The 26,901-nt window shown below is 33.5% G+C and overlaps 1 protein-coding gene across 1 annotated transcript in view; it reads left to right on the top strand.

The window, feature by feature from the left end:
- SEP1 (stress enhanced protein 1) overlaps positions 1-26,901 on the top strand; it is a 95,511-nt gene that overhangs the window by 11,975 nt on the left and 56,635 nt on the right. Inside the window, exons 2-4 of the mRNA XM_089802325.1 lie at positions 7,344-7,466; positions 8,071-8,184; positions 14,294-14,469. Coding sequence (XP_089658451.1) covers positions 7,344-7,466; positions 8,071-8,184; positions 14,294-14,469 — 413 coding nt within the window. The remainder of the gene's footprint in view (positions 1-7,343; positions 7,467-8,070; positions 8,185-14,293; positions 14,470-26,901) is intronic.

Here is a 26,901-nt window from a genome sequence, read left to right as displayed (position 1 = left end):
GTCCATGAGCACATATATCTCTTGTTCTGAGTTCTTATAGGGATTTTCTTCCCCTTTATTTATTTATTTTTGCATAATCAAGATTATTCTTACTTTGTTGAGTCATGACTATCCACATTTGTTCTTGATCATTTAGCTCCTAATCTTCTAGTTTTGCAATTATCTATTCCACTTCCACTTTCTCCATCAAATCATTACCTTCTAAAATTTCCTTGATCAAAACTTCCTTCTATCTCATTAGTTAGTCCTCATCACAAATTTTGTTCATAAATTCTTCCATTAGTTCATTAATTACAAACTCACATAAATGCTCAGAAATGATCCTAACCTCTTCATCCACTCTAGCTTCACTATTGGGATCCTCATTTGAAGAACTTGATGTACACAAATTTTCCTCTTGGATATCTATGTCATTATCCAAGTCACCCACTCATCCATAATCCTTTTCCTCTCTCCTTTGACTTATTTCATTTTTTATGCTTATTTTTTGCTCGTTAAGTAATATTGTTGTCTTTCTAAGGCTTATCCCTTTTGGAGTCCTTGCTCCTTGCCTCTATGGTTTCTACCCCCATATTTTTTCTAAGATCTTTCTTAGAACTATCCTCACCCCTAGATTTTCCTATAGCTATCTCTAACTCCAAGTGGGCTGAAGGGGAGCATTCATGAACTCCTGAGGCCTCTCCTCCTTGATTTGTAGAGATAACAATTTACCACTATAATCGAGGGAAGTAAGGGCACAACTTCTCTTATTCCCCCCTCTTCCAAATCATCCCCTATAGGGGTTTCTATGATGTAAAAGCCTCCCTATTCCTTATTAAGGATAATCTGTGTTTGGAATAGGATAAGGAAAAGAAGGGTCGTGATTTGGGATCAGAGAAGCTAATACAGGGTCCTTTATGAAAGATCCTTTTGCAATTCTTGGTTCTATCATGAGTGATATTCCTTTAAGGAAAATATTTAATGGCTTAGGTTTATAGATGATGACATCGATTCTAACTATGATTATAGGACTAGAGAGCCTCAATTCAGTTTCTACAAAAGCTACATATTTCTCTAACTTGTTACCTATCAAATTTAGAGTCTCTTTAGTTACGAGTTAAAAAGAGATATCAGACAAACTAATAACATGATCTATTATGAAGGATCCTGGGCTATTTGGCTTAAATAAAGGATGCTAGTCAATGACTCTAAATTATTTTTCTTTGAAATCTAGGGCATTTTTAAATAATTTTTTTTTTCAAATAGGAGCTATGACAATCAATACAAAGAAAGTCATTTTCCAAGATACTTACTTCTAATTTCTTATTATAGGATTATTTCAACCATCTCACAATAGATTCCACCTCTACACATGTTCCTGTCCATCTAGAAAAGAGTTTGTACTTCTAACATTGTCATTGGGTATATTCCACTCCATAATCTTGAAGATCTAGAGTGAGGATTTTCTCCTTGTCAGTTGTCATCAGTCTAGGGATAATTGCTTCCTTTTGGCTAGCTGGGGTTTTCTTCCTAGTTGGTTCAACTATGTGATTTTGTTTAAATTTAGGAAAGGGTGATCTAAGAACCAATTCTTTCAGAGGAATGAAAGGAATAGAATCCAAATGATGTTTAGACAATGTCGATCTTGGTCTTCTTGTAGAGGGCAATATTGACCTATGTGAGATTTGATGATAAGGGTGTTAAGGAATTTGAGTTTTTTGGGGATTAAATATTGCTTCTTGACATATGAATCATTTAGATTTTAGAGTAATCCAACCTCCATTATCATATTCATTATTCACTGGTTAAAAAAAATTCTAAGGAACAAATTATGGAATCAATTTGCAGTAAAAGGGAAGGGCATATTTTGTGCACCAAAAGATAAAACATTGTTCGTCAATTTTTTATGTAGCTACTTCGTTCACATAGATTGAAAAAAATCAAAAGTTTGTAGGATACATCTTTACGTATAATTTTCAACCTAATCCACTGCTTATTAACTATATCTAGGATTAAATATTTGATTTCAACAAAATAAAATAAGATAAAATTGTATAGGGGAGATTTTTATAGCACTTGATTGGTAAATCTTGAATATGGATCTCTTTTATATCGCCTTTAGTTTTGGGAAAAAACTATTGTCATAGAAGGAGAAAATTGCTGCTACAATAGTGGGCTTCATTTTTTAATTTATTCAGGTATGTTCTTACATTGCTTGCATTTGGAGATGACGTTGTGTAGAGGAAAATGCTACTCCAAAGTTTGTTTATTGTCTAGGTGTCTACAAAGGAAAACACTGCTCAGGAGTTTGGTCCACCGACATATGTCATTGAGATGTAGGAAAATCTTGTCAAATTGGGAGACTGAGCTCATGAGAAAATAATACATTTTTGAATGTCTTACCAAAACTTTTGAATGCAGATTGTGTTTGGAAGTGTCTAATGGAAGTCGCACAAAGAGTACTATGATTTAAGATTGGGCACAAATGAATCTTCTTGGACTAGCTCGATGATGTTGGCTCAAATATTTGTGGAATAGATGCCTCTTTGAGAGTGTGATGTCAACCTACACAAATGAAAGATCATCAAACTAGAATGTGATAATATTAGTGTTGCATTGGGGGAAATAAAGATAAAGCTCATTATGGGCACAATTGTGGATTGTGTAGAACTCAAGTCGGGATGCAAAGAACCTGCAATTTTAAAGACTTGATCAGGCAATGTAAAATATCACATATATAATTTCTCCAAGATGCTAGATTGGGTCAATGTTAGCCTTGGATTAATGACTGCCTCTCCCAAGTCTTTGTGGCAGATGTTGTGCAGAATGAATCACAACCTTTTTCCACCAAAATTTATTCCTTGCTCACTTTGAAACCTCATGATCCTATGCAATTTGTGTTGTGCTATTAACAATGCCAGTGAGAAAGTATGAACATAGTTCTCAGATAACATTTTACGAAGCCTTGTTTAAAATGATGCAGAGCTAACTATAAAAATGATTGCATTTTATAATTAATGAAGGATTCACTTCGGCTTGGGAATTTTCAACACCTTCCTTCTATATCTATAAACCACATAAGTTGTGTTTTATAGTTTTTATTACTACTCGTTGAAGATATTTCCTTATGCATAGTTGGAGGTATATTTTTGCAGATATATGTTAGCTCTTTTTCTAAGATAGTTTGGAGATAGTTCGTAGAATGTTCACATGTTTGTTTCCTACCATGTGGTATTATTATGTTAGGGTTATTATTAATGTTCAGAGTTAGTATTATTATTAAAGTTTTAGGATTTGCATATTATAAAGGTTCTAGGATTAAGTTAGATATGTTAGATTAGGCTTACTAAATTAATTTCACTTATTATGTAATCAACTAAAATTAATCTATGTTAACTACATTTAATTTATGACTATAATTAACTAGGGTTAATTTTGACTATGGTTATCTACATTTAACCTATGACAATGATTTCTTAACTAGGTTAAATTTCAAGAAAAATCCCACAAAAATCAACATAGGTTGTGTACAATAGCTATTGCAAATAATTTTGTAAAATTGATTGACTAAAATCTTCTCTTCCTATATTAAAGCATAAAAAAATCCCACAAAATAATTCATGGAACATAAAAAATTGATAATGTGTGAAATATCTCACTGTAGAAGCATGTGAATTATAGATTTGGACCAAGATCTCATATCATGTTCATTATTGATCAATTGATAAATCAATAATTAGATTTGGACCAAGATCTCATATCATGTTCATTTATGATCAATTGATAAATCAATAATTAAGTTTTTCTTTAAGGCCAATTTAGCTGATTGGAGCAGAGAAGATAGTAAATTGAAATTTCCCTTTAAAAACTTACATATTTAAAAAAAAAACAAAAATACTGAAATAAAAAGTAATACTTAACTTGAGTTAAAAGGAGAGATTTGGCTTTGTTTCAATAAAATTAAGCCATCTTTATCTATGCCTACTAGAAAAGTATTATGAAAAATATCAAAATTGGTATAACACTGCATATGCTAAACAAACCAAAGAGAAATTTACTATTTCCTTTCAAAGGATACTGTCAATGTAAATTTAAGATTTCGATAGACATCAAGGAGGACGTTTTATATGTTGTCAATTCTCGAATGTTACAAATTTTGTGAATAGTTCAAAGGGTGCCAAATACTCTATTGCTTGAACTAATGAATTCCATGCAAATCTTATTTAAAAAAGATTCTCAGTTTATTAATTGAGAGGCTATGCATTCCAAAACAAAAACACATGCGAAGATATGAAAGGAGGAAAAATAATATGATAGCAAAACAAGCTCCACACTGTCCATGGTTTTAAAAATAAATTTAAGAAACTAATAAAAAGACAATTCTTATGGTCCTCTGCTTACACATATTTCTTTTTAATTGAGCTACCAACTGTCTTAAACATGCACCTTTGAAACTTTTTTACCCACACCACCTAATTTGCTTTGACGACAACTATGCATCGGCATAAAGAAAATTGATGGAAAAATTGGATTTGTTTTATATCAGGAAAGATTTGAAACAAAACAAGCAAATTGGTAATGATGAGGCAATTGGCTCATGTCATCCCTATTAGAGCATTGGTTTGCACTCAACTCAAAACCTAGGATGTGGGGATCTTTGTGAGAGAGGTCAAATAAAACAATTTACAAAGAATAGGAAATATTTTTAATTAAAGAAGCAATTTCTTTCCCCAAAACAATTTACAAGGAGTAGGAAATATATTTAAATAAAGAATCATTTTCTGTCCCCTTCCGATTGTTTCTCAAAGAGGAGATTCTTTCTTAAGAATCATCTTCATTTGTCAGTGAAAAAAATCTTAGATATGAATCTATCAAAGCAAACCTTGGAAAACCATTGAATTAGAGAGAAATATACAAAGTCTTTGAAATAGAAGAGTAAACATCCAACAAAAGGATGCCCCTTTACAACCAAAGCATAATGCCCACAAGAAGCAAAGTTACAAATTTCAAAATACATGTGCATGAAATTCATTTCGATATTGCCACTATCATCCAGAAGGTTAAAAGGAAAAAATATTGAATTCTTAAATTGTTTACGAAATGTGATTCACACCATTTTAGTGCACACACACCACTCTTTGACACAAATAAAATAACTGGAAGAAATAATTTACATACACTTAAAAACACATAATATGAAGTAGAATTGAGCAAAATTGAATCAAGCAACATGTTTGAAAACACATGCCAAAAAACAAATCAACTAAATCTAGCAACCCACATCTCTTTATGTTTTAGAAAATAACATTTAAGATTCAAGATGCATTAATGGAAAATAAATGCTTTTACTTAAAATTTTAGTGGATAGTGTTTGTGTTAGGTGGTGCATAGTAGTCCATAGCCTTGTCCTATTTGCTTCCACTGTTGTCGTTGAGCTGTATGGCTCAGGCATATAATGCAAACAAGAAGAAAAAATCATAACTTGTTTGTGTAGAATTCTATATTACAAACAGCAAAATGAAATGGATTTCCATAGCAGATTGGAGGGCTCCGCATTAAAAAAAGGAGACAGTAAAATGTTGACATTGAATCTACAATATATATTAAAAAGATGCAAGGTTTCTTTAGAAGTACATTAAAACTTACTACTAACTTGTCTTCATCAATTGTGGTTGTTTTATCAAAGGCGATATTCTGCATCCTTATCATATATGGATACAATTTGCTAATTATCAATAGTTTGGTGTGATTTTTAAGATTTATGATTATGGGATGTTCAATAATTATAATAAGATCTCCATTAAACATAAACACATTTGTAACATATGTCCTGTCAGAAAGTTGCCTAGTAATAGAAGGGTGCATGCAATAGACACATCAATGCACATCATGCCATCTATATAATGCAGCCAATAGGAAATAATAAATTAAAATTTTTAATATCATTTTAATATAGAATTTTCTTTAGATCATAGGTTTAATGAAACTTTACAATTTTCTAAGAGCAAATTAATGTTGGAATTGCTAACCAAAAACTGTAGTCTCCTACCTTATCGTAGGGACTAACAATGGAAAAAAATCCATGAATGAACAACTCTTACAGTTCTAAGATTTTGAAATACAAATATACTATTTAAATTAAATTTAAGATTATATGAATTCACATTTGACAATTATATATCTCAAATGTGCTTTGCATGTTACTTTCAATGTTATAACCTCTTAGGGTCCATTTGGTTGCAAATTTCCTCCCAATAATAAGGGTTTAATGGAAGAAAAAGAAATCAGAATGGCACAATCCAAGGGAAAATCACTTACACCAACTTCTACATTGCGGCGAATCAAAACAAGCTCATTTATATTATGAGACCCTATGACCATGCCAACGTTAACCTCTATTGTTGGACTTGAATTTTTTTATCAAATATGAAAAAGTTCAAATTGGAATAAGAATTGGATTCCAATTCCACCTATTTAGGTGGAATAGCAAATGCTTATTTTTAGGCTAAAATTGGAATATGTATTCTTATTCTCAATTCAGATTTGATGCACCCAAACGAAATATTTAAGATTTTTGGAATTTACAAATATCTATTCCAATCTAATTCTTGCTACCAAACGAAGGGTCTGTTTGGTTGCAGGAATTGCTAAATGCGACATTCAGTAATGCTGGAATAAGCCCACTTCTAGAATTCACACATTCTTAAAATAATTTCTGGAATATCATTTGGATATGTTTGGTTGAACTGGAAGAGGAGTCGAAATATGTATATTCTATGTTTGGTTGCAAGAATTAAAATTGTAATTGAAATATTTTTAAATTTTTTTTAATAATTTGAGCATCAAACGACATTAAGGAGTTTTTTTGGAGTTGGACTTGCTTAATACATTTGAGAAAACTTTGTTCGAACTCCCCAATTATGCCTTTATCATTGCGTGTCTCACCACATTTCACCAAAAAATAACTTCCCTCTAATAATTTGGCTTATGCAACTAGGGCCAGACCGACGAGATATAAAATTTGGTTTTAAAAAACTGGAATAAGAATAGACTATTCCTATTCCACCTTTTGAGTAGGAATTCCTCTATGCTCATTTTAGACTAAAATTAGAATTTAATAAATTATAATTCTATATTACGTGTTTACAACCAAATGCTGAATTTCTTAATTCTTTGGATTTTCCTATTCCCATTGAATTAATTTCTCACATGGAAGAGTCCATTTGTTTAAGACCAATTTCATTTCATAATTTCCTCGTTTGGCGAATCCCGGAGGGAATTTAAGCGAAATCCCAGATAATCTGTTAAATTAGGACAATAATTGATTTGGATGAGATTTTGATGATAACGATAATGTTTGAAAGGTTGCACAAGCATTTCAGCCCTTCACTCATATAAACGACGCTTCCGCGATTCCAAATCCGGAAAAGTAACGGTGACACAAATGGCTCAAACACTCAGAGGGTTGAGCCCTCCTCTGTGCCGAGGTATTTAATGTAATTTTACTGTTGTAAATGCAACACACTGTGTTCTATTCTGATTTGAAAAGAAAAAACTAATGAACATTTGAATTGTCGTTTTTAAAATAGCCAGTGAGTATTTATTATTGTTTTCATATGCCCAGCAGGATCTGACTATCTTGTTTATACAACTGAAAGGTTTTAGTCGTTTTTTCCAACGAAGTTCCTTTTCTTATGTAAATTTATAATAAGCAGGTTTGAATTGTCTTGCGTGCATTTTTAATCCAATTTAGCTATTTTGAACAGGGATAAATTATAGTGTATATATGTAACGGGTTTTAACCATTTCTATATATACGCTGCAGGTTTTAATTTTTCTTTGTATATGGTCAGCGTGTGTTTAATAGTTTGTTATGTGCTCACCATGTTTTTGAATTATTCTGTGATATATACTGAGCATGCTTTAGTTATCTGGTGAATATAGCCAGCAAATTTAGTAATTTTCTATGCTTACACCGTATATTTTAATTATTTTGCCTACATAACTAGTAGGTTTTAGTTCTGAAGTAGCAGGTTTTACTTATTTTGTCCGCATACTAAAAAGGTTAAAATAATTGGGCATATATCTCAGTTGGTTTTAATGGTGAAGCTAAGTATTGCCGCTCAGCAACCTCGTTGATGAGGGCTAGACATGGGCTCTCTTTTTCTTCCTCTTCTCGTCAGCTGCTGCAATGCGCTCAGTCTTGTAAGTATGCTCATGAATCTTTATAATCTCGTTAATATTTGTTCTTCCAATTTTTTTTCCCTTTGATATACTTTTCATCACAGATATTCCTGGTCCATTCAATAAAAACTAAAAAGGCATATTCATGTCGACTTTTTTCTTAGCATAAACTAAGCATGCTTGCCAAGAGGAATGAGGTGGGGACTTTCGATATATAGTCATTTTTTTGGGTAAATGCTTTTCTTCCGTAAACTAGTTTTTGGGTAACTCATTCATCGCAAGGTTTGCACCCTGTTTTTTCCGTTGCGTATGTTAACAAATCTTTCTTGTGGTTTGAACCTGTGGCTTCACTTTCAAAACCCATCCACCTTTACTATTCGAGCTCATTGAATTTGACATTCAGTAAACAGCTTATTCATTTGATTATTGCAACTCGAAAACATCCTAAGATCCACACTAAAAGCATAATGCAATACGATCTATTGCCAAATGTTTGAATCTGGCAAACTAAATGATCATATCATGCATAAAGTTTGAGAAAGAGGGAATTGTTTTTACAAATATAAATTTGGGTCGTAGATGGACCTGCATTTGGTTATCCAAGGACGATGTAGGTGAGAAGTGTCATTTAGGGCAAGGGGAAGGTGAAGCAGCCAATGACTGTAATAGTTGAAACGCAACTGATTTGGATGTTCTGGGTTATTGTTGCCCATTATGATGGGGATTCTTGTGCAAAATTATTTTTGATGAAGGAATTATTTGTTTAAGTGAAGATATCAAAGTTTAGGGAGCAAGACATAATGTGACAGAAAAGGAATATAGAAGTAGGAGAACTTCTTGGTGAATTTGAAAAATCTGGAATCTGTTGAGAATCTTGAGTTCTGTCTATCTTTGCTGAAATGACTAGCTAATACTTCTGTTGCTCACTCTTTGACTGAGACTGTAATCTGAACTAAATCTCAAGATTTTATTGTTCTTTCCTCAAATGTATAAGTGAAATCTAAAAACATCTGCAATCCATGGGCAACAAAGGAAGCCAACACACAAAATGGAATCGGAACTTATTACAGTCTGTATGGTACATAAGATTTGTTATTATGTTAGTTTAGATTGCTGGTAGGAGATGTTGAGGGCGCGGGTATCTTGCCGCATAGGCAGAAGGAGATTTAAGGATAGGAAAACAAAATCTTCAAGCCAAGTTTATAAAAGTAAACATCTATATATATTTACAAAGATAATATTAATTTATTACTATAACTTAAAACCTATATATATATTTTGGTATTATTCTTTAAATTAAATTGTTTTAAATGGGAGAGCAATTGCTGCATCAAGTCCCAGAAGCAAATTCTAGAGACAATGAACTATGCTGAAATAAAATGGAACAAAGGAAATCAGAGGCAGAAGAAAATGACAGACAGAGAACTATAGCAGGTTATGTCAGGTGTCTACACCGAGTTCTGTACACAAGGAAAGTTATGATACTGATATTTAATAACTAGAGAAGGTTTTACATAATAACATTATAACATGCTAAATTGGCATCACCTAAGGATGGAATTGCATTTTAATGCTAAATTTCAGGAAATTGTGCATTGATTTGCTAATGTAGGAATCATATAGGATAAAATAGCATTCAGCAGATAACTCCAACATCAATCTAAACATGGAGTAAATAAATACTGGGAACAAGGTGAACTAGAGTGGTAACAAATACATTGATAAAACATCGGTGAGGATAAATTTACCAACTTATGCTAGGCAAGATCCACACCAGGCAATAGAATGGCTCAGTGAAATGAAAGGTTATTGTACTTATATCCAACTATTTTGGAAGAAGAAGTGATCACCATCAAGGGCTTATGATTAGATGAGGAAGCTTCAAGTTGGTACAATGGGCGGAGTCGGGGAATATAAGACTTCACATTGAGCTGGATTGGTTTGATGCTATGTACTGGGACATGGCCCTCTGAAACCCTTGTCCATGTCCTGTCGACATTTCCAGGACTTTGGGATGGCATTGAACATCCCTTGGCTATCCACAGTCTGCAAGAACTTTTGTGAACATTCTAAGATACCATTCTAAAGTTTGGAATGCTGCTCAGATGTTTGGTCATCTGTGGGACAACCGACAAAAAATTCCCACTGTTAAAAAAAAAAACTAAATGAAATTTGAGGGTTGCTTTTTAGTTATAGGATTTTTGATATAAGCTGTGTAACACAGGGACTCACACCCTCCAGTCCTTGAGATGTCCCTGCACTGTGTACTTGCGTACTCAAGTACCCCCACCTCTGCCATTCCGCAACCATGCTGCTGTTGGGATGGGTACTTGAATTTCTATTTGAATTTTGATTTTTGAATGTTACTATTGAGTATGTAATATGTTACCATGTTGAATGTTCAATGGTTCTAGTTCATGTTGCAATTTTGCTATGTTCAAGTATTTTAATTTCGTATGTTCTACTGAAATGTCATTTCATAACAAGCATTTCAAGTTCTATCTGTATACCATACAACACCCCTCCCTGCGCCATCCTCCCCTTGCTGCGGTCTCCTAGCCATCCCCCTGCCATCCTGAGGCCCATTTTCCATCCATCCTAGAAACTCGTCCCAGGGTCCTGGCGTCCCGACGTACCCTAGTACTGGGGTTACATTGGATATAAGGTTAAATTGAATCAATTATAAATATAAAAAATAATTAGTAAAATCACAACAGCCCTGGTAAACAAAATCATTTTACTAACAAAAAACTCAATGATCTAAATTTACCAATCGATGCATAGTGTATATTTCATATTTCCAAAATAACAAAAGATACCACAAATATTGGACTTTACCAGCCACCTGACTTCTATTCCCTATTCATGTTGTAGAGTCTTAATCTTGTTCCTTCTTTCCTTTCTGCATTTATCCTCTAAGGAACAACCTTAGTGTTTAAACCCATAGCAGTGGGAGAGAAGAAGGCCATGCTTAAGCATTCATATCAAAGAATTAAGAAGAACTCAAAAGCCAAAAAATGCCAAAAGATTGATAAGATTGGCTCTTTAACTTTGATAGCCAACTCATTAATGAGCCACATTAATGCATATCTTTTGGAGTGCCAAAAGCCTCTCGGTTAGCCACTAGACCGACCTCTTAACTGGTAGTCTTTACATCATGTCTCCTTCCGCCTTAGAGTGGTCATTAATAACAGTTCATAGCTTTCAAGTCATAGTTTTTGATTTGAGTCAAGGCAACTGGATGCATTACTATTGATAGGAAATAACAATCCCAATTCATACTATCTATTAACTCTAACTAATCAGATTTCCACAATCCATTAGCATGAATGCTGACAATGCAATAAACCAACTTAAATAAAATTTATTTTATGCTTTAGAGAGTTGGGACGGGGACATGTTTGCGGTGTGGGGATGGGACCTCCGGGGACAGTGATTAAAAACATAGGGGATTTTTTTTATATATAGAGACAAAATTCAAATATTCATATGATAACATTGATAAACCATTCACCATAGACGTTTTAGAAGATCAATACATGGAAAATTATCAAATGACAAATACTAAGTACTTCCATTATAACAATATCACATACATATATAACAAAAATCAAAATGCCTAAAGGCTCTAGCATCCTGGGGAAAAAAATTTGCCGTTTCGAGGACGTTTCCGAATTTGACAAAAAGGGGACAGCTTTGGGGATGGCAAAATCCATTCCCACGTTCTCGTTTTGTCCACACGACGAGTATGACCCAAAAATCACAGTGAATGTGTCCCCGTGGAACACTGAATTTAATTGAATCGTAGGGAATACCACACAATGAATTACTGCTGTTTTTTCCTCTTTGCTCTTTCCAATGCTTTCTATGTGCTGTTTCTGTCCACTCATGAGAGTACAAATTGCACTTTTATATCACTATAAACCAAAAACAGAAGAATTAGTTGATTTCCCATCTCTGCTATCTCTGCTCAAACTGTCTGATTCTTCTTTTTTTTTGGCCTTTTGATTGAATTTTTGAATCCAAACTGTTGGCTTTTTAATTAACATTAAAAGAAACTTTTTTAAGCTCTAAATAAAAGTCCATTTCAAAATTTCAAGGGCTGTACATTTCCATAGACTATCCACACATAACTGTGATAACTTATACAACCATTTGATGGCTTTCAAAAAATTCTTTTTCCTTTTGAGACTTAACAATCTTTTTAGAACTTAGACTTTAATGTAGGATGGTAAGTGACTGTAATCATCAAAGAGAAAACATTTTAACTCCTTATGACACCTCAGAGATTTGTAATTCCCTCATTCTTTGTGACTCCCTATGATGCTATGCGACTGCCTTGAGCCTTGACACATAAAATTGATTGTGAAAACTTGATATCATTAATGCTTATAATACTTTGTAACACTCTGCAATACCTAAGAAGCTTTGTAACTTATTTATTTAGTATTTGTATGAAATTCCCTAGGATAAGATCGCTACCAACTCCTCCATTATAACCTCTAAGAAGAGTTTCTGCAGAACTCATGTGACATTCTCAAGACAGATGAATGGCCTTATTCTAGTGTGCAAATTTCAATACACATTTTAATAAACAAATAGAAGATTTACATTTTAAGTGATCATCCCTGTTGCAAGAAAGGATCATATCACTGTCCTGCTATAATTTGAAGTTATCATAGCTTCCTGAAGTTTGACTTGATGCATATTCGAGGATGTTTCCGAATTTGACAAAAAGGGGACAGCTCTGGGGATGGCAAAAATCCGTCCCTGCATCCCCATTTTGTCCCTGAGACGAGTATGACCCCAAAATCACAGTGGATGCGTCCCCGTGGAACACTGAATTTAATTGAATCCTAGGGAACACCACACAATGAATTACTGCTGTTTTTTCCTCTGTGCTCTTTCCAACGCTTTTTATGTGCTGTTTCTGTCCACTCATGATAGTACAAATTACGCTTTTATATCACCATAAACCAAAAACAGAAGAATTAGTTGATTTCGCATCTCTGCTATCTCTGCTCAGACTGTCTGATTCTTCTGTTTTTTGGCCTTTTGATTGAATTTGGAATACAAACTGTTGGCTTTTTAATTAACATTAAAAGAAACCTTTCCATTATAAATTTCAAGGGCTGTACATTTCCATAGACTATCCACAGATAACTGTGATAACTGATAAAACCATTTGATGGCTTTCAAGAAATTCTTTTTAACTTTTGAGACTTAACAATCTTTTTAGAACTTAGACTTTAATGTAGGATGGTAAGTGACTGTAATCATCAAAGAGAAAACATTTTAACTCCTTATGACACCTCAGAGATTTGTAATTCCCTCATTCTTTGTGACTCCCTACGATGCTATGCGACTGCCTTGAGCCTTGACACCTAAAATGGATTGTGAAAACTTGATATCATTAATGCTTATAAAGCTTTGTAACTCTCTGCAACACCTAAGAAGCTTTGTGACTTTTTAATTTAGTATTTGTATGAAATTCCCTAAGATAAGATCGCTACCAACTCCTCCATTATAACCTCTAAGAAGAGTTTCTGCAGAACTCATGTGACATTCTCAAGACAGATGAATGACCTTTTTCTAGTGTGCAAATTTCAATACACAATTTAATAAACAAATAGAAGATTTACATTTTAAGTGATCATCCCTGTTGCAAGAAAGGATCATATCACTGTCCTGCTATAATTTGAAGTTATTATTGCTTCCTGAAGTTTGACTTGATGCATATTGAAGTGAGACATTTGTGGAAACAAATGCATGTTTTTACTTTCCGTCAACTATCATGCTTCATGATTTGATTGGACATTGGGATGACTAAAAATGAGAGATCATGGTGACCAAATACGAAGTATGATCACAAATGTTGTGCAAACTAAATTTTTACTGTTTTCTGGAAGCATCCACAATTATTATTGTGGACTTTGAAGACCTGATGAACTTTAATCATGTATATCTGACATTTATAGCAGTTCAACATCTTGTTGGTCAATGGTACATATCAATTAAATTCAGTTTTGTAAATCTCAACCAAATTATCTGTCATATAGCATAATAGCACCATTCACCTTCTGCTTCTGTCACACCTAGGAAATATGGACTAACATTATATCATCTCCAGTAAATTTCCAAGGTTCAAGCCTAAGGGTGGCAAAGCATTCAAGTTTTTCAGCAGTGCGATGTGAGCAGAGCACTGAGAAGGGGAACAACTTGAGTGTATGGTTGGGTCGCTTTGCAATGCTTAGTTTTGCTGCAGCTATTGCAGTGGAGATAACTACTGGAAAGGGTCTTTTACAGGTGTGTAAATATTATGCATTTGCTTCAATAGCCTTTTTTCACCATGTCTTCTTTTTGAAGGTTGACACTCAATGACACGCTATTCATGCTGCATATTTGATTCTAAGGAAAAATTGAAACTGATACATAAAACTCACTAGAAAAAAGTTGTTTATTAGTTTGCATCTTTGGTATGCAATACATTATTTATTTTTGATTGCATTTTTTTTCCCTCTCTAGGGGGAATGATATCAGAATCCTGCATTGAGTAAAATTGGAAGAATTTGCTCCTGGATTTCTGTCTTCCAGCCGCTAGAGACTCTAGGTGTTATGTATACTGCAATGAGTTTGTGATGTTCTTTACAAAACATAGGACAAGTGTGAATCTGAGATTTTAATTTCTTTTTAATAAGCATTTGAAAGTCCCTGCAAAATAAGCTCTGATGTGCACTATGTGAACTGACCTGTGGCCATCTCTTGCAGTTCTTTGTTGATGATTGTACATGCTTTTTCCTACCATTATGAATTAGTCATAGCCTGTAGATACTCACTAAAATATTTGTTATTGGACTTACAAGCCACGTGCATGGACTGAAGGAGTAAGATAAATAGAACAACTAATAAGTAGGTCCATATTTGTGCCTGCAACTTTGCATACCTGCACTTCTCTGTGGATGGTGAAGGGTATTATATATTGAAAAGTGGAATAAAGAAAAAGAAAACTTAAAATTTATAGCTCTTTATTTGTGTAATAAGCTACATTAAACTTCTAAATATATACTTTTTGGTCATTCCATCCATAATATTGCACATTGAACAAGTGAAGTGATATTTGAGTTTGACAAGGCCAAATATAAATATGACATTTCAATTATCTATTTGCTATTTTATCATGAAAACAGCTCTCAACAAGATTCTTAAGTTCCATATGATGAAATAGACATCCAAAATTTGGCAGTTGTATTTGAGCAATGAAAAACTATGAAGTTTGAATTTTGTCTTTTTATTGTTTTTTCAAGTTGTTTACATCCGTCAAATGTTCATATTCTGAAAATATGAAAGAAGGGGGATGTGACAAGATGGCTATCTGATGGGTTGAAACCTCTTGGTATGATTGGGCATTAAAAAAATTGAGGGACATTGGAGGGATGTTTTAACCTAATCCTTGAGATCGCAAAATGCTTGGTGATGCCCCCTATGCTTTTATAGGGCTGATGTAATGGCAGTTGCAAAAAGGCCTTGCGATTTCTTTTGAGAAGGGTAAAATTAGTAATCAACTAAATAAAGTTTAAATATTATATTTTTGATGAAGGTCAAGGGGCATGTGAGAAGGTATGTCCATTCAAGGTAAATGAATATAAGGAAGACCAAGCAAGGAGAAGGATAAATAAATGATTCAAATACATCTATTATTATCTAACTATTACTCCTTTCAGGCTTTGGGGCATGGAACTGTGGTTCCATCTGATCTAAGGATGAAACCCCTTTAGGTGGAATTAGAGGATGGAATCACTCTGAATTCCATCACTAGAGGATGAAAACCCCTGATTCGGATCTGGAGCAATCTCAATTAGAGATTGCATAGGAGTTTCATGTGTTAAACAGTTATAATTGTTGTTGCGTAGCTAGATTTCTGGCTTAGATTTTGTGTTAGATTTCAAAAAGCTAGCACAAGATCTAATCCAGAAATCTAGCTATGCAACAATTATGGATTATGGAAATCTGATATGATTAGTTACAATTGTTGTCAATAACTATTGTACAGTTTTGGAGACCTTTCATAGACATTCTAATTATTTTTGATTTGCTGTTGATTTTAACTTAACTTATTAGCCGTTGTTGAAGATAAATTTAAACTTATTAGCTGCTGTGGAATATAAGTTTGAATTTTCTGAGCAGAACTATAAATATAATATTCGTTAAAGAATTAAACATTTAAGCTGAAAATTTTGAATTTATTTCATCTATAGAAGAAATAAACTTTAATTGTTTATTTATAAATTGAGTAGAAATTATTATAATTATGTGCTTGGGGTTTGATATGTATGAAAATTTTGAGATGGTACATTAGACACTGTATCAGAGCTGGATCCTGTCAATTTGTGAAAGAGATAACCTTATGATGCCAAAAAACTCATTCAATTTAAGTGACTAAACAAGTCAATATGACAGATAGACAGAGAACAACTTCTTTTGGGGATAGTTCAGATAAGTTTGAAAAGAAGAATAATGCAATGATAGACATGGCAGTCTTTTCTGATTATTTTGGAAAGAAATAATAAGGCAATAATAGACATGTTGGTTTAAATGCTCCACATGAGGCAGAATGATACAAATTCTTCCAAAAATCAGATCAAAAGCGCACAAAAAACATTTGTTATCTAATTTAACTCTACATCTCCCTTTCATTCATAGAGAAGAATAAACGTCCAACCAATGGTCATTAAAAGAAACTAGATTCAAAATTTAAACTTGATTGATGTAATAAATGGATACGAATCAAATTGTAATTCATTTACTGAGAAATAACTTCCAATGATGACCCTAATGGTTAAACCATACAATTTTCTGGCTGGTTAGATGATCATGATGATAGTGGCAAATTAGGTAACAAAGTTAACAAAGTGTATATAATGGACATAGCTTTATTTGATAAAGAAGAGGTGATGACCTAGGGCGTGCACCTCTTGCAAATGAGATAATCCATTAGTCAAGACATAATTTTCCATAAAGAAAAGAACAATATTACATAATAAATGGGTTTCACGTAAGCTTAAAGAAAGTAGGTCCTTAGAAAAAAGAGATAAAGGACATACAAAGTTTATTGCCCCCGAAGCGTGAGACAAGAAAATAAAATCTATGGTGGATTTACTAACAAAATCTTGGAAGATATAAGGATGAGTCGTAACCAAAAACCGATAGCCATGCACAAAACACAAACATCCCATATCCAACAAGAAGGATATAATGTTGCACCATAGAGGGGATGAAAGAAAAAAACATCATAGGATAAGAAAAGATATCACATATGAAGTAAACTATAGATGATCATTGAATGAGAAGCATTAAAATTTAAGATATGAAAAGACACTTGTTAGGCAAAAACCGCAGCCATGCATGTAACAAAGCAACACATTCCCACAGATAAAATTCTCCATAAAACAATTCAAATCTATAGAGAAATGAAATAAAAACGAAGGGATACCACATTATGCCTGCTTCTTATCATGAAAGAAACAACCAAGGGATAACAGATCCTTGAGAGAAGAGAGAAAGAAAATCCAATATATGCCCTAAATGATAGATTCCTTATAATAGAATGCAAAGCCGAAAGGGATGTTGGATGCATTGAAGAAGGGAAGAACACATTATGTATCCCTAAGGAGTTTCAATTTATACAAGACATACAAATCAAACAAACATAAGAATGCAAGAAAAAGATGTCATCCTATAAAAGGAAATCAAGTCAACAAAGGGAGAGAATGGATCCAATGATATAGCTAGAAAGAGGAAATAGGGCTCTGAAATTTTTGAATTTATTTCATCCAGAAGAAATAAAATTTAATTGCTTATTTATAAATGAGTAGAAATTATTTTAATTATGTGCTTGGGATTTGATATGTATGAAAATTTTGAGATGGTACATTAAATACTGTATCAGAACTGGATCCTGTCAACTTGAAAGAGAGATAACCCTATGATGCCGAAAAACTCATTCAATTTAAGTGACTAAACAAGTTAATACGATAGATAGACAGAGAACAACTCCTTTTGGGGATAGTTCAGAACCAGATAAGTTTGAAAAGGTTTAGTTGTAGTTTTGTCTGATAAGTTTGAAAAGAATAATAATGAATGATAGACATGTTGGTTTAAATGCTCCACATGAAGCAGAATAATTCAAATTCTTCCAAAAATCATATTAAAAGCACACAAAAAACGTTTGTTAGTTTGATGATTTAACTCTACATCTCCCTTTCTTTCATAGAGAAGAACAAACGTCCAACCAAGGGTCATTAAAAGAAACTAGATTCAAAATTTTAATTTGATTGATGTAATAAATGTATACGAATCAAATTGTAATTCATTTATTCTGAAATAACTTCCATTGAATACCCTAATGGTTAAACCAAACAATTTTAAGGCTGGTTAGATTATCATGATGCTAGTGGCAGATTAGATAACAAAGTTAACAAACTGTATAGAATGGATGTTGCTAGTGGCAGTGTGAATCCCTGGGTTTCACTGATTATTAACTGCTGCTGAAGATATTTTTGAATTCTCTGAGAAGAATTCTAAATATAATATCTAATAAAGAATCAAACATATTAACTGTTCATTTTTAATTGAGTAGAAATTCTAATAATTGTGTGCTTGGTGTTTGATAAAATTTCCTTGACAATACACAATATATTGAAGACCCAACTGTTGCCAAGAGGAATACAACCGTCAACCAAGTGATGCTTAGAACTTCTTGAGAGTAACAAACAACTTAATACGTACAATGAATACATTTTTTGTATAAAAAATATTATTGAACATAACAATAGACATTGTATGTTGATTGCATCATTCACCCAAAGCAAAGTGTTGTCTTGAAGACTAAAAGTAAGCATCAAGTAATGTTTAGGAAGACTAATGGCAAGAGTGTAGACAATAACTTGTATTATGTACACTTAACTTGTAGTGCACCTGAAAAATCAAATGAGGGTCTGGGGGCAATGGTTCTAGCGGGATCAAGGGGCAGTGCCCCTTGCAGAGGTGTGGGAGAACGTTCCTAGCAGGCTTGAGAGGTGCAACCCCCTCTTTCAAGCTCAAGTTAAGATCTTTAGAACCAGACAAAACTCCATGGCACACAAGATGTCAATATTTTAATTTAGTGCATTTTGTAGTTGAATTTTACAAAAAAAATGTTTTTGTTGGAGATTTTAATTTTTAGTTATTTCTAATTTGTCGAGTTTTCTCCAAGTTGAAAATTTTGGGCTTACCGAGTACTCTCTAAGTTTGAGCCTATAGACTACAGTATGAGATAAGAATCAGGTCGCATGTGACGTAAACAACATCAAGCATTCTATCACAAGTGTGTCCATATGGAATGCAAGGTGCACTATAGAGAAAGATTAGCTCTAAGGATTCATACACCACTGAATACTTGTCGTTGCATCGAGAAGCTTTGCCAAAGTTGTATTGTTTCTGGCTCTGCTACGTGAAGTTGTACCAAGTTTGTAGGAGGACATGCCAAATTTAGAGAATTTTTTTGTACCAAATTGAATGGCCATAAAGTGCTATAAGAAAGCCATATGGTTCGTGATAAGACACGTCATATGGTATAGGATGAAATAAGCCATATGGTTTGAGAACCTTGAAAACTTTGTGCCCTAGTTTGTGTTGATGTTTTGTAGCTTCACTCGGATAAATTGTAGCATATATATATATATATATATATATATATATATATATATATATATATATATTGATTGGTAAACGGCCAATGGCCATGATAATTGATTATTAATAAAATAAATAAGATACAATAGCGTTCCACCGTTCAAATTGGCACTAGTAGGAAAGAACGGGGAAAGAAAACCTCTATTCTAGCCCGGGACCATGATCTTATATTATTACAACATAAAAGGGGCATACCCTAGTCAAATTATTCGTCTCATATATTACATTACAAAGATCAAATCTACACACAATAATGAGCGTAAAGCTCCTTGAAACATTACAAGAATTCTTAACGAAATTCCATCACATTCTTCATGTTCTTGCATAGTTGCCAAGTACGAGCTTTCCTGTCTAACCATCTTGCCAATCAAACTGGTTAATCATAAAACTTGCAAAATTCTTTAAACTACAGAACTATTTATATCTAAATTTATATTATTTAACTCATCTTAATACCAAAGCTCTAAACTATATCAAGAAATGTCTAAAATTTTCTCCTAAACTTATTAAAATATATAAAACATATAAACCTGCCCTAAACAAACAGTAAGGTAGAGAATAAATTATCCTTGTGGGCCTCCAATGGAGATGCAATTCGATACTCAAACTCGAAATAAAATTACCATTAGCTACAGTTCCGCTATTAAGAACCGTCAGAAAAGGAAGAGACAATCGAGCCAAATCCACCTATCTACATATTATCTAAATTTATCCTATTTCGGAGGAATGCCAGGTGGCATAGGGCACTCTATTACCACCCATTCTTACTTCCGATAATCAGGGCATCAAAAAAATAGGCCCCCACATGGTTACAAACCAGCCTTGGATATATATATATGAGATCATATATATATATATAAAATTAATTATAAGATTGTAATTATGTTAACGAACAGTCTATTCTTTACTCACATTCTTATATATATAAGGGGTCGTTGTCATTTGGAAAATATATACCAAAAACATGGCAATGTGACTACATTTGTAGCAGACCTCTAAAAACTAACATGGTATTAGAGCAGGTTCCTTACCAGCCGGTAGATTTCTTGAATGCATATCTACTCTACCAATATGTAAAAACATAACTTGTGATCAAGTTAGTGCATTATGCAACTACAAAGAATACAGTTGAAGAAGAATAAACTCATCAGTGATGAGTGTTTCGATGAGATGCGAAAACAACTTGAATCTTATACTAGTGAAGAAAATGATTTCTACATTAAAGACGTGGATCCAAGTTGACTCCAAAAGTTTAGTTAAAGACAAGCTATGTACGACACAAAGAAACTCTCCTTGTTGCCTCGGATGACCGTTTGCAGTCAAATCATTGATGAGTAGAGGGCCTTTGTAAAATATAAATCAAACTTGTTTGTGAGGGCTTCAGTTTTAAAAAAAAATAAACTCTATGACGAGAACACACAATTAGATTATAAGGATCGGTTATTAATGAGCACAATGATTATCCGGAGAGAAATAACACTTCAACCAATAGTTCTAAAATCATCATATTAATGAAGTCCTAATCATCAATGGTAGTAATATCTTCAATCATAGTTGTAATATTTGCTATCTTGTCCATGTTATTTTATGGTTGCCATACAACGATATCAACACTCAGCATCACCATGACAATAATATGCAAATAACATTAGGAGAAAATGGTGATTGTATATTGCAGAATTCACAAATCACAATCAAAGAAAATGAACAGATACTCGATAGGTGATTATGAGTTAATTGAACAAAGAACATTGATCAAGTGTTGATCAACATCAATGTTACAGCAAGATCACTCGGCCTATGAAATTACTAACCATGGTAAATAGAAGATATTAAATACACTTGCCTCAGGTATGGAAGGGGCCCATCTATCAAGAAGAAATGATACCCTACCCTTTTTAATTTATTTATTTTGAACCACCAATATATAGAACACCTAGCATGTGGAGGACTGTTGGAAATATTCGATGTAAGATGGACCAATCTCCATAAGTTCTTAACCGAGTCGCTGCATATGATAATAAAGGCTCACCTAGCTCAGCAGTGAGAAATCCATGCCTGGAGGGGCACTGTGAAAACTGATCGTGGTTTACTGATATGGAGATAGAAGCCCGACTTTAAACTTTTGCCATGCGAGAAGAGATAATGGGAGAGATTTCTGGATAGTTTTCAGTGGACAACTTTCAGCTGAAGGTGTAAACAATATTTTAGGTTTTCCAAGTAGATAGTTTCATTGCCAATTAAAATTATTAAAGAAACCATCTCAAGCAACAAACGATCAAGGGGATAGAAATACCAATAATGGTATTTACATTATGAATATAGCAATCCACGTCAGCACTATGGAATTGAAAGGAATCAAGACATCATCAAATTGAGGTACTTAGAATCTATTAATGCCATGGGGATAGTGAAACGAAATTGCACGAGAATATAAGAATGGAACGCTCTTTTAAGGAGTCCTAATTACTCATGCATTAATTAAGGTAAATAAGACATACTATGAAGAAAAATGGCAAGTCAATAAAGTATTTAGGGTATGATAATAGTGGACCCACCATGTCAATAAAGGTAAGTGATAAGGTATGTTTTAATTACAAAGTTTATTTATATTCTTCTTTATGGTGGAATAAACGTTATGAGTTATTATAATTCAAAATATATGTGGAAATAAAATGTATTGAAGTATGTATAATTGCATGTGAACTATATACTTGAATTCATTTACAATGATATTTAATAATTTAATATTCATTATGAGAGTATGAAAGGTAAGGATGTATAATTGCATGTGAACTATATACTTGAATTCATTTACAATGATATTTAATAATTTAATATTCATTATGAGAGTATGAAAGGTAAGGATTGAGTATTATATTAGTCACTCTCTTATTCTTATTCCAATACGTACTCCTCTGAGAATGTTCTTGCAGGAAAAAGAGGGAGATTGATTCAGAGGGAGACTGACATTTCATGCAATTTTGAAAGAGAGGGAGTAAATATATGATATGATTCAGTCAACCTTCCGTGATCTCAATCACATTGATTAAGAGGGAGTAAACCACTTTGAGATGAATTCGTTTGTGATCAATAAATTATATTAGACAAGAAGATTGTGATTAAGGAATATTCCCCATGACTATGTGATTTTAATGGGCCTACCCGCTGTGTACATCATGAGGAAGTGACGACTTCCAAATGATGTCACTTGTATTTGTAGAAGTTATTGTAAGGTGACGATCTTACAATAGCTTGTATTATGAGATCAAATAAATTGAGTAAATGGTGAATGTCTTGCATCTCAACATTCTAGGAGACTATTGCTCGAAGTATTTGGTGAATATCTTTGATATTCTGGGAGGCCAATACTCTTGATATCATATGTGATATCAAACCTTATTTTGAGTAATTGGTGAATATCTTATGATATTCTGGGAGACCAATACTTGTGATGTCAAATGTGATATCATACCTTATTTGAGCACTTGGTGAATATCAGATGTTGATATTTTGGGAGGCCAATACTCTTGATATCTGATGTGATATCAAAACCTTTTGAGTACTTGGTGAATATCTTTTATATTCTGGGAGGCCAATACTCTTGATATCATATGTGATATCAAACCTTATTTTGAGTAATTGGTGAATATCTTATGATATTCTGGGAGACCAATATTCGTGATGTCAAATATGATATCATACCTTATTTGAGCACTTGGTGAATATTGGATGTTGATATTCTGGGAGGCCAATACTCTTGATATCAGATGTGATATCAAAACCTTTTGAGTACTTGGTGAATATCTTTGATATTCTAGGAGGCCAATACTCATAATATCAACTATGATATCAAAATGATAGATATCATCTGATCCAAGATATTTTTTTGTCATACTTAATATTACCAATGGTGTAATACATGTCCTATGTTTATCCTCCTTAGCTAAGAGGGAGTGTTGATGTTTTATAGCTTCACTCGGATAAATTGTAGCATATATATATATATATATATATATATATATATATACAAAATTAATTAATTAGAAGATTGTAATTATGTTAATGAACAAACATGTCCCTTCATGGGACATGTCTATTCTTTACTCACTTTCTTATATATATAAGAAGTCGCTGTCATTTGGAAAATATATACTGGAAACATGACAATGTGAATACATTTGTAGCAGACCTCTAATAACAGTTTGTACCAATGTTCGCACATAGCTAGTAGGTGGTGGGCGCTGTACAAACAATTCCACTTAGTCTTGGATTCTAGAAGTATAGTTGGATTTTGAGAGTGCCCTTTTCCCATTGAGGGCGTATGCTGAGAAGAAATTTCATTATAGCCAAGAGTGTGAATTAAACAATAACCTCTACATAGTCTTCATTACTTTTTGCTTTCCATCTTTAATCTCTTCTACTTCCCTTGTTCTTTTCCTGAAAATTTCTGGCGAAGTGGATTTTTGTTGACATTCCTTTTTACATGGCATATTACATTTTCTACTCCTTGTATTATGAAATGTATTGTCCATAACTTTACATGCTCTTTATGAAGAGTTTAAGCTTCAAGAAAATTACATATTGACAGATATACGCCATAGTCCTTCATTTACCTGTCAAATAGACCTTGCAGGGAACTCGTCTCATCTTCAAAATAATTCTCTAGATCAATCACCCCTTTGTTATCGGGTTTCCATATGGCTTGAATTTCCTTTCTTTGTCCATTTGCAACTCTGTCTTTGAACTTTGATTCAAAGGATGCCAACTCTTTGCTCACTGCTTGTTTTCTTAGGTTGATGATGTACTTCCTCCCTTTATTCTCAAATGACAGTGTGTTTTGCTTCCAATTGTGATCTGTCTTGCCAACAATCAGCCATCCCCTCCTAAGGAATGCGTTGTACTCTTGCACCAACATGAGTACGATGTCCAAGAGGAATTGTTGTGTATCGATCATTATTTTTTGTGTTGTTAGTGTTGCTACTGGGTTGATGCCGTGTTGGTCGACACCTATGTGCATAGTTTGAAGGTTTCTCACTTGGATGGGTAAGATTGTTTGTAGCACTTGCAGTCATGCCTCCTTTTTGAAATAGGATTAAATAATAAATATTTAGTTAAGTTAAACAAATGGTCAAAGGGCATAAATGGAAAAGTTGTCTCCCTCAAGTGAGAGGTACAAAAGGGGGAGAAGAGAACTTCATTTGAGGAAAAAAGGGAAGGAGGAAGAAAGAGTGGAGCATAAAAATTAAGGAAAAATTGAAGGAAAAGGGAGGAAAATAAGGAAGCGACTTTCAAAAGATGAAGGGTTGTGACTCTTCAAAAAGTTACGATTATGAAGAGTTGTGAGTTTTTGAAAGGGTTGTAACTATGAAGGGTTGTGACTTTTAAAAGGGATGTCATTATAGAGGGTTGTCACTCTTTGAAAGAGGGACAATTGTGAAGTGCCGTGACTTGTGCCAAAAGGCAGACATGATGAAGAGGTGTGACCCCTCCCTCATATGGGAAGATATAAAGGAGAAGAATGATCAATGAAATGGGGGAAAAATGAGTAGAGGAGATCTAGAGCAGATTCAGAGCAGAAGTATAAGGAGGGATCTGAAATAAGAATTGAGAGGGAAAGAAGAAAATAAGATATGTAGATCTAGAAGAAGAAGATATGCAGGTCTTAAATGGAATATGTACAGATTTAAAAAGTAGTAAAGATAGATTTGAGAAGTAAGAGATAGGAAGTGAAAGTGACAGCAGTTGTTGTTAAACAAATGTATCTTTTCATTACCAAAGGGTGTGACCCTTTAATACGGGCATTGACAAATGAAATGGTGTGACTTCCTATGCTCAAAGGATATATAATATAGAAGAACATTATTGAAAAGGGCACATAATAAAAAAGGGAGAACAATATATTATCCTCAATAGCAACAATGGAATGTGGTGACTCAAATTTTATGAAGGCGGTGACCCTTTCACCTGTAAATTATAAAGGGGAGATAAGCCCAATCAAACATAAATACATCATCACTCATCAATGCATCATAAAATCAAGCAATCTATGAATCAGAAAAGGTCGAATCAAACAATCAATCAATTATCAAAGATCAATTCAACAAAGTGAATAAACAAGTAATCAAATCATCATCAATCAATTCACATTTTGGAATCATAAATCAATCATCAAATGTCTGTTAAATCAGCCGATTCATCATTTAAACATTGATCATTTAAGTGTCACCCTATCATACCATCATTGGTAGAGAAGAAAAGAAGAAATTAAGAACAGATTTATATAAATATTTCAGAACATCGATTTATAATTAATGTTTTAATGACTGTTCTTTATTTAGAGTTTTTATGCATTTTAACATTATGGTATTATGTAGATATAAATGTTCAGATATATATACCTTTATATGAGTGGTTTAATATGCATTTTACTGATAACTTGTGAGGGCAGTAATATAGAATTTATGTATGATTTATCAATTATGTTTTATGTCTTGCTGCAATTAGCCATGGTGGATGAAATGAGTTAGTCACATGGAGGGAAAATAGTGATGTGGTCACCTTCTAAGCACACCACCCTACGCTATGTGACTAAGGAGTCCCTTGGGGTGAAAAGGGGACAAGGGGACTGCCTTTGGGCTTAGGAAGGAGGGACATTCTGAGCACCTTGGTATGAATGATCCTCATGACTTCTATCATTGTGAACCAATGCATATGGATGTTCAACTAGTGGAGGTGAGGTAGAAGTGACAAGGATGAGAATAGTGATAGGACACCGCACTAGGTGCACAACCTCATTTGTATGGTGTGAGCCACATGAGGCTAGGAGGCATTGTGTTGATGTGAGTTTTATGCCACCTTATGCAGAACTGAATACTTATTATTCCAAGATGAAACACCAAATCTCCAATTCTCTCTTGAATAAGGATGCTCATATGCTAAACAATGCATATGAATTGTGTGATCAAATGAGACAACCCCATGGTTCCTTCTTATCGTGGACTTCTC

The sequence above is a fragment of the Cupressus sempervirens genome, chromosome 9, assembly GCF_028749045.1.
Source record: "Cupressus sempervirens isolate cs-2001-9-10 chromosome 9, ASM2874904v1, whole genome shotgun sequence".
In the NCBI taxonomy this organism is placed as follows: domain Eukaryota; kingdom Viridiplantae; phylum Streptophyta; class Pinopsida; order Cupressales; family Cupressaceae; genus Cupressus; species Cupressus sempervirens.
This window is presented reverse-complemented; position numbering and strand designations above follow the sequence as displayed.